The sequence below is a fragment of the Mesoplodon bidens genome (assembly GCF_964165515.1).
Source record: "Mesoplodon bidens genome assembly, chromosome: 15".
Taxonomy (NCBI): Eukaryota; Metazoa; Chordata; class Mammalia; order Artiodactyla; family Ziphiidae; genus Mesoplodon; species Mesoplodon bidens.
The window spans coordinates 64069900-64079441 of record NC_138171.1 but is presented as its reverse complement, the minus strand read 5'-3'; the positions used below and the strand labels follow the sequence as shown (position 1 = coordinate 64079441).

At 44.1% G+C, this 9542-nt stretch overlaps 1 protein-coding gene across 1 annotated transcript; it reads right to left on the bottom strand.

Moving 5' to 3' along the window:
* Positions 1-2313: 2313 nt before the first annotated feature.
* On the bottom strand, positions 2314-6507 carry ZNF597 (zinc finger protein 597). The gene is made up of 4 exons (XM_081257856.1): positions 6380-6507; positions 6148-6230; positions 5143-5269; positions 2314-3189 (listed from the first exon to the last, which is right to left on the bottom strand). The coding sequence occupies exons 2-4, from the start codon at positions 6178-6180 to the stop codon at positions 2423-2425; spliced, it is 927 nt and encodes a 308-aa protein (XP_081113982.1). The 5' UTR covers positions 6181-6230; positions 6380-6507; the 3' UTR covers positions 2314-2422.
* Positions 6508-9542: the final 3035 nt, after the last annotated feature.

Below are 9542 nucleotides of genomic sequence, written 5' to 3'. Positions count from 1 at the left end.
CATCTTTCTACACAATTCTAAACACCTCAGACAGAGAGACTTGCTGAAGAAGAACCCATAGGAGACCTCGCTTTTTTATTTGAGACCCCAAAGGCCTGGCAGACTAGTGTCCTGTATCCTAAGAGCGGAGACATCGGAAAAAATGAGCCAAGTGTGACCTTGACATACAGAGCACAGGGTCTCAACTGTGGATCTGCAAACAAGAAGCAAAAGAAGAATGAGGAAAAGGGGGAAAGGAGTGGGTGACCTGGGTTAGGGCTATTGGTTTCCCTTTTCCTCACCAACAGAATCTTCCTGCCTCTAATCAGTGTTAAGAGCTTACAGCAGTAGCCAGCACCTTTTTGTACATTCAGTTCTAAATCTGCTGTTCAGTACAAAGACCCTACCTTCCAGGTACTACTTTCCTCCAATTAGTCCTAAAGAGGCCTATTATTACTCCTGAGGTTTCCCAGTGATAATACCATTTTAGTAAATGCCATACTTTTATACCATTTATATAGAATAAGACAATTCTCACATCCCAATCAAAAACCCCTTTAAATGCTGCTTTGCTGATAGGTACACAATTTTGCTTTAAAGAGAAATTCCACATGAATGTAATATTTACAAGATCCCCTGGTTCTTTAACATTAATAACCACTCCATTTAACAATATTTTGCTCCAGTATTTACATGTAACAGCAGTATCTAAAGACCTATATATTTTCAAGTATTTTGATTAAGCTCTAACAATTTTCTATATGTATCTTTCTTTGGATATGAGGAAGAAAAACTTTTTTCTTAAACCAAACTCAACTAAAACCTAAACTAAACTCAAACTAAACTAAAACTGTACTCTGTAGTTTGCAATCTGATTATAGGGATGGAGTTTGAACCTCAAGTCCCGAACAGTCTCTCCGTCGCTTTGTAACCATACATGTAAGTCAGGCTTGGGATGAAGCACTAAGGGAGTGAAGCACGTGCACAGGGTATCCTCCATGATGGCCATCCTCACCCACCGATCTCAGTCTCCCAGCTGCCTGCAGTTTTAACATGTGGTGCAAATGCCAACATATAAGGCAGTGTCGCTGAACACATGGCCTCTGACAGCAGAGACCAGAGGTTAAATGCCAGCTTCAGCACGTTGCTACTTTTGTGTCTTGCGAAATGTACTGATTGTACCCTCTATGGGCTCTACTTACTCATCTACGAAAGGAGGATAGTCCTTTTCTGTCAGATTTATTCTGAAGATTAAATTAAATAATATAACTGAAGTATTGAGCATGCACACTAAACAAGGGTTACTGTTATTCATAGTAAGGCAGGTAATGTGCTTTGGTAGAGACTTGGAGGTAAATCCTCTTAGAGAGAAACAAGTACCTTTCCATTGCTCAAGTCCAGGCACCAGAAAGGGCTGTAGTCAGATTGCTAAAATTCCTTCCAAACACTTGAATCACAAAGGCCAGTGCCATCAGATCTGAGAATGGATACTAACTTCACGGATACTAACAGCCATCTTGACACTAACTAGTCCAACCCATTTGGGAACACTTCACATGGAGGGAAAAAAGCTTCCAAACCCCTCCAGAAGTTCATATGTAAAACAATAATCTCATACAAACATTACATTCTGATTGTTACAGCAAAAAAAAAAAAAAGTATAAAATAGATATAAAGGTACTTACTTTCCTAGATCTTAGATCTGCAGAACTAGCAAACAATAAATAAATTTGCCTTCTAAAACTTACTTAGAAACCATGTAAACAAAATTAAAAGAACTCTAGCAATAACCTTCATTTTAGTGAAAACTGAATTTTTTTTTTTTATAAGTTCTGTATCTTTCTCCGGCTCATACAAATGGAATCTGGATAGTAACTGAGCTACTGAGTTAGAATTCTGGCTTTGTTCAGTAGCTGTGACACTTACTATGCTTCCTTGATTATAAAACAGAAATCATGGTGCCTAAATCAAGGTTGTGGTCAAAATTAAATGATATATTACATGGAATGTGTGTAAAATGCTTAGCACAGTACCTGGCACATAAAGGGTAATTGTGCCCCAGTTTTCAGTATAAATATTGAGAAGCACGAGCATTAATGTAAACTTGCTATATTTACGTGGTGTTTTGCGCATGGGTTTGCTGATGGACAATGAGATGTGTTTTCAACCTAAAACTTTTCCCACACACGGTACATTTAAAAGGTTCGAGACTGTGTGGTTCTTCTGGTGGCATGCAAGCTCTGAGTCCGAAATAAAACTTTCTGCACAGGGTTTGCATTTATGGGGCCTTTCCCCTCTGTGAATGCTTTGATGGGAGATAAGCTCAGAGATACGAAGAAAGATCAGCGAACACTCAGGACACTTTAAGGGTTCGAATTTTAAGAACGAAAGCAAATTTTCCCCGCAATCGTTGCAGTGTTCAGGGTTGTCCTCGTGGCCCCGCTCAGGAAGGGCCAAGTGCGAGGGCTGCCCAAAGTATTTCCTGCTCAGACTGCATGGGTGCTGGCTGGCTGACCCCGTGCCTTTTCTCAGGCAAAGCCAGATTTGTTTTCTGATCAAAATATTTACCACAGGCTTTTTTGGCAGCGTGGGTTTTCTGATGCTGTGCCAATCCTGGGAGCCACATGAAACCTCTTCCACATATGCCACAGGTGTAGGGTTTCTCCTTTACATGGATATTCATGTGCCGAGACAGATGTGAGTGCTGGCGGAAGCTGCTGCCGCACTCGGCACACTTATACGGTTTCTCGCCGGTGTGGATTCGCTGGTGGGTTCTTAAGCTGGCTCTGTGACTGAAAATCTTCCCACAGTCACCACATTTATACGTTTTCTCTCCTGAATGCATTTTCTGATGCAAAACAAGGTATGAACTATCACTGAAGCTTTGGTCACATTCAGGACACTTGTATGAATTTTTGGCTTCTTCCCCAGGCAATTCAAGAATTTCAGAAAGTGCTCTGGCTCCTAAACACTGAGATAGTTCTATCAAAGGGGTGTGGTTTTCAATGGTAACTAAAAGGCTTATGAACCTTCTCTTGCAAGCAGTTCTATTTGACATCTTCCTTTCAAGGTTTCCAACTCCATGCCCAGAGGATTTTTCTGGGTAGTAGACAAGGGGCACAGCAATGGAGTATTTTTCTAGGGCAAGCTCTTCAAGTCCCATAGATTCTAGCCTTAGCTTCTGATTAATCTCAATCTTGCCTTCTCCTCCTGTTGATAAAAACAAAACAAAGCAAAACATAAACACCCTCGAGTAGTACTGGGGAAAGAACAAACTAGTTACACAGAGGACCAGGAAGCTGTAGGATGGCTGACAAAACTCAGGCCTGCCCAAAAGCATTAGTTTTTAATATTTTCCCAAATATTCTTAATTTATAAAGCCAATATATCAATCCAAAAGGGATCTTTCCTTCCAAAGCAACAGCCCTATGACTTCCCCAGCTCACTGCCTGGAAAGGGTTTCTGGGCTGCAGGGCAGTGTGTGGAAATCCAGTCTTCAGTGGTTTTTGCTGATTCGAAGAGACCAAGTTCAGGAATGCCAAGGCTGCTAGAATTTGACAGCAAAATACCAGAGAAGAGGCAGATGCCCAGGCAGAGACCTCTGGGCATCTAGATGGGGTCCCCTTAAGACTCTGGCTGCATACTAATCTGTAAATGCATCTGAGGAAACTACCCCAGGTCAGGGAAAGAACCACCAAAAAGGAATAGAAAGAGCAATCTCCAGAATTCACATAATAGTTCAATAGTTCATGTTCCCACCAGCCAAAATGGAAAGACTCCCTACCACACAGAGCATCAGGCAGTATGCTTAGAAAGACACTGCCTTAGCAGCAGGCCAAATCAGCCCTAGACTAAAGATTGCTCTGAACACACCCTAACAAAGCAAAAAGCAAGCCTTGAAAGGATGATATTGATCCCAAGTAACTTACTGATAAATGAGCACCCTACCCCAAAGTCCAAAAATTGTTTTGAAAATACAGCAAAAGCCAGCATACAACAACATAAAACTCACAATGTCCAACATCCAATCAAAAATTACCAGGCATGTAAAGAAGCAGAAAAATATGACCCATAACTAGGAGCAAAATCAATCAACAAAAGCAGACCCAGAAATGACACAGATGATAAAACTAGTAGAAAGAATGTTTAAAGAGCTATTATAAATATGCTTCACATGTTCAAGAAGGTAGAGGAAAACAACACGATGAAGACAGAAGTAGAAAATATAAAATGTGAGTTCTGGGAAAGTTCAAACAGTCAACCCTAGTCAAGGATTTATCCTAGACTAGGATAAAATGACTAATGTTTCTACATTATAGTTCCTCTTAGGTGAGAAAGGCACACCATCCCCTTAATATTAAAGCGATTTCCAACCTTTAGCAAATAATAGTAACCCATACTAATGGAGTTTCACAAGTAAAATTGTGAATTGACGGTAACAAATATCTGGAAAGATTATCAGGTCTTATGCAAAACCACAGTCACTGTATTAGACAGGATTTTTGCCTTTTTAAAAAAATTTTAATTTTTTATAAAATAAATTTATTTATTTTTATTTATTTATTTTTGGCTGCATTGGGTCTTTGCTGCTGCGCACGGGCTTCCTCCAGTTGCAAGAGCGGAGGCTACTTTTCATTGTGGTGCGTGGGCTTCTCATTGTTGTGGCTTCTCTTTGTTGCGGAGCACGGGCTCTAGGCGTGCCGGCTTCAGTAGTTGTGGCTCGTGGGCTCTAGAGCACAGGCTCAGTAGTTGTGGCACACAGGCTTAGTTGCTCCATGGTATGTGGGATCTTCCCAGACCAGGGCTCGAACCCATGTCCCCTGCTTTGGCAGGTGGATTCTTAACCACTGCATCACCAGGGAAGTCCCTAATTTTTTTTTGCCCTGCTGCATGGCTTGCATGGGATCTTAGTTCCCTTTCTGGGGCTCCTGGCAGTGAAAGCACCGAGCCCTAACCACTGGACCGTCAGGGAATTGCCAATTTTTGCCTTTTAAGAATCAACTCACCCTTTGAAAACTGCACTCTTCTGCAAGTTCTTATCATGTCCACATAAATCACTCAGGGATAGGTCCCACTCCCCCATACCAACATGTGGATGAGATATGCAATCCTAATCCTAGAAATGACCAAAGTTCAAAAATGCAGGAAAAACAACTTTGTTACCCATCAAGGCCATATCCTCCAAACACTCCTGTGGCGTGTCTCTGCTGCAGGACCTCTGGGCAGGGTGCAGACTCACACACTCCTCTTGAGAAAAATATACAGCCAGGTCCTCAAACAGCACTGGCCCCTGAAACAACACGAGAGCCCATCTCAGGACAAGAAGCTGGAAAGCTACCCCCTTACTCAGTCTGGGAAGGCTGAGAAGAGCTAGAAACATCAGAGGCAAGGGAGAAAAGGGCTTGGTGGAAAAGGTCCCTGAGTGCTGGCGAGGGGGTATGAATGGGTTCTGAGGGCTGGGGGTGGGGATTAGGAAGGAGAGAGTAAAAATGGACCACTGGAGGTAGTGGTATAAGGACCAAAACGGTAAACTGGGAGAAGTTCTAGAAGAGCCTATTAGAAAAGATGAGGGAACAACTCTCAGGGAACCATTAAGGAAACCATTACGTAGGGATGCTCTAAGGGAAAGGAGAAGACTGAGCAGCCCGGGAAGAATCATGACAGGACAGGAGGTCCATTGTTCTCCCAACATCCTTCCCTTTGCTAGTCCCTCTCCTTCTTCTTCGTCACACTCATGGCTAAGCTCACTGCAGCATCATATCCAGGCCTATTCCTCCTTCCCTAAGTTTACCAAACTTATAAATCAATAGAGCTCTGGTGTGATTAGGAATCACCTGGGGTTTCTGTTTGTTTCTGTTTATTCAACAGGTGTGGAATGAAGCTTAGAAATCTGTAAGTTTGAGCAGCATTCCAGAAAAACACTTTGAGGTACCCTGTAATAGCCTTCTCCAATGGGCCCTGCTCCCAGTTGGTGGTTCTAAAAGGAAGGCTCTGATAAGCCATTTCTCCTATATGCCTGGTAGGAACAAAGACAGCTTGGTGAAAGGGCTCTCTGGGGATCAGGGCCCCTCGCATCACGGGCATGCCTCACCCTCCTCCAAAAGAGGCCAGGCAGAGGCCAGAAAGGAGCGACCGGAACTTGGACCGAGAGAAGGGACCCGGTCTCACCTGGGCCCCGGTTGTAGAGAGTGTGGATGCCATCTTGAGGGGTGGTAGTGTCTTCAAGTCGCCACAGGGACTTCGGAACAGATCTGGGAAGGGAGAAAATAGTATTTGGAGGGGCCAAGCTCCTCCACGCACCCCCTCACATCCCCACGCCCTTTAAGACCTGAGCCTATGACTCCTCTCCCCGGCCCAGCCTCGTAAAGGCCGACTCCCGGGCCGGCCGGGCCCCACTTACGGCTCCGAGACTAAAGATCTCAGGAAGCCTCCCGCTAACCAGGCAAAAGCAACAGGAAGCGACGCCCAGCCGAGACTCGAGACCGAGAGACGCCGTTAGGATCCCACGCTCCCATGCTCCCCTACGCTGGACCTGCCGGGAAAACCGCTGGATGCGGCGGGCCCCCGTGCTTTTACGCAGCTCTGCCTCTGATTGGCTAGCGTGACCTAAGAGGGGGCAGTCCCTTTTAAGTGTTGACCAATAGGGCGCCTTAACGGAGAGCCTCCCTCCCCCGGCTCACCCGGCATTCTGGGAGATGTAGTTTTCCCTCAGTTTTTCCAAGCATTTCCGGTTCCGCTGTCTGGGTCTCCCCCGTGAGCTCCGTGCCCACAGACCTGGTGAGGTGGAGCGATAGGCTGACCACGGAGGGACGTAATGTTTCAGGGAAGAAGGAAAGCAAGTAGACGGAGAGAATCCGGAACCTGAAGAGTATCGGTACTGAAATGTGGGTTCGGCCGGCAGTACCCTGTGGGTCCGAATCTTTGGTCCGGCCGAGGTGAGATGCCTGAGTGGCCAGGAATGCGGGTCCTAGTCTTAGCCTGAGTAGTCCGCTGTGTCTTGGGCGGACTGCGGGGCCATGGAATGTAAAGGGGCGTCTTCTGAGTGGACAGAGTTCAGGTCGGCGCAGGCCGGTTGCTCGTCTCCAACGCAGTGTATTCTAGGGGCATTGTGCCCGGCGACTGCAGCCCAACCGAGCCATATCAGGCTTGGAGCCACAGCGGACTTCAAGCGGTAGTAGAGCCATCGGATTGCTTCGCGGGACGTTGTAGGCCTCTTAATACCTCCCATTCGACCTGCCCCATTGCCACATATTTTCCACTTTACAGGCCTTGGGTGCCGTGGTGTAGGGCTTTGGAATTAGAAAATTGAGCTGCTTCCGCAGCTCTGCCACTAATTGCTTGTGTCATTTTGGCCTATATACAACTTTACTTTCCTCAGCTGCAAAGAACTCAGAAGCCTCTCCTCAGAGGGTAGTTTCAAAGAAATTGTCAGTTTACAAAGGTGTCGGAAAAAACAAGTGTGATATTTACCTTAATAGAAAATTCTGAATACGTCTCAATATATTTTCTTATTCTTGTGCCAGGCATGTTCCTATACCTAAAAGGTCACTCAAGGAGTGGTTGCATATTAATTGAAACAATATTATCAGAGTTGACAAAATAAGTAATGGGATTTGGTGGAGTATCAGATAGGATAGTTTCAGCTGCAAGTAACAGAAAACCCAACAAAATGTTCAAAGGTAGGGCAGTTATAGGTTGATTAATTCAATGGCGTAATGACACCATCACGGTCCCAATACTTCCATATTTGTCCTCTGCCATCCTTAGCATGTTGGGGAAGATGGCAGTGGAATCCACGTAATACATGCAGACAAGCATTGTGTCATGTACCAATCCTAAACCAATCATTATCAAGAGTAAAAAGACTAGCTACTGTATTGGTTTTCACCCATCATGGTTCACTTCCAGGGGACCCAGTCTCTCTTGACCATCTGCCTGCACAAAATCAGGGCTCTGTTGGAAAATAAAAAGAAAGACGAAGAATAGGTTAACTAACCGTATCTGCCACAAGTGACATCTTGACAGGTAGAGCTAGGCCTTGTGGGGATGGGTCACAAAAGAGGTATCTGGGGGTCCCAGGAGGAAGGAAAAAGGTGCTGAAAGGACAGGTGGAAGAATGATAAGGACAAACTTTCCTACAGGTTAGACCAACCCAAAGTGTAAATGTTGAAGAAGAGCTAATGGCCTGGTACATGTTCACCATGTAATCACAGTGCTGTTCAAGTAGTCCTCTTTCCCCTCTTCCTTTGTACTTAATTTTATGGTATTCTTATGTCAGGGATATCTCATTTGGGGCTCAGATCCTCCTGATTTTGATCTGTGGCCCTTTCACCAAGAACAAGTGGCTCTAATGGCCCTTTACTTTGAATCCTGTTCTCCTTATTACAAAGAGATAAACCCAGTTTCCAATGACTAGAAGTTAAGCCTGTGGTATTAACTCACTGGGTAACCGGAGAGTTATCTTTGAAACAGGAAAGGAAACAAAATCTTCCCTAGGCCTTCTGACTACCAAAACTGAACACATAGATCAAGAAAGAAGAAGCTTGAAAGCTTGATCTTGCTTAAAGGAAAGAGATGAGATACAAAGTCTGTGATAGACCAAGATTGAACGAATAAGACTGAATTATATACCTAACTTGATTTTTTATTTTTTTATTTATTTTTCTAACTTGATTTTTTATTTATTTATTTATTTATTTTTGCTGTGTTGGGTCTTCGTTTCTGTGCGAGGGCTTTCTCTAGTTGTGGCAAGTGGGGGCCACTCTTCATCGCGGTGCGCGGGCCTTTCACTATCGCGGCCTCTCTTGTTGCAGAGCACAGGCTCCAGACACACAGGCTCAGTAGCTGTGGCTCACGGGCCCAGTCGCTCCGCGGCATGTGGGACCTTCCCAGACCAGGGCTCGAACCCGTGTCCCCTGCATTAGCAGGCAGATTCTCAACCACTGCACCACCAGGGAAGCCCCTAACTTGATTTTTTTTAAATCAGAGGTGCTTGACCATATATCCATTAGAAGTTCAAGTGACAGATTTTAATCATCCAAACTTAAGAATTCGTCTGCCACAACCCTTTGGCAAGTTTCTTCATTTCAGCCCCTAACATACCAATAATAATAATAATCTGTATGTATTAAAATTCTTTCCATAGCCAAATATCTGCTTTCTCTCTGAAGATCACATCATCTTTTTTAAAATTAAAAGTAATTTTTTATTATTACAAAACAGTATATGTACATTTTAGAAAGTTAGAAAATACAGATAAAAAAATAGAAGATAAATGCACCACATTCTTATCACCCAGATGTTATCACTATTTATTGTTAAGTATATATTTTTTCCTTGGTAATTTTAAACATGATTTCCAGAATGAATTACTCACTAGGTTTGGTGTTATTTTGGCCATGCTGCGCAGCTTGCGGGATCTTGGTTCCCAGACCAGGGGTCAGACCTGGTCCCCAGCAGTGAAAGTGCTGAGCCCTAACCACTGGGCAGCCAGGGAATTCCCAGGTTTGGTGTTTTTAACATTCCCAGATGGTACTGCTTTTTAGGGTTTATTACTTAAAAAT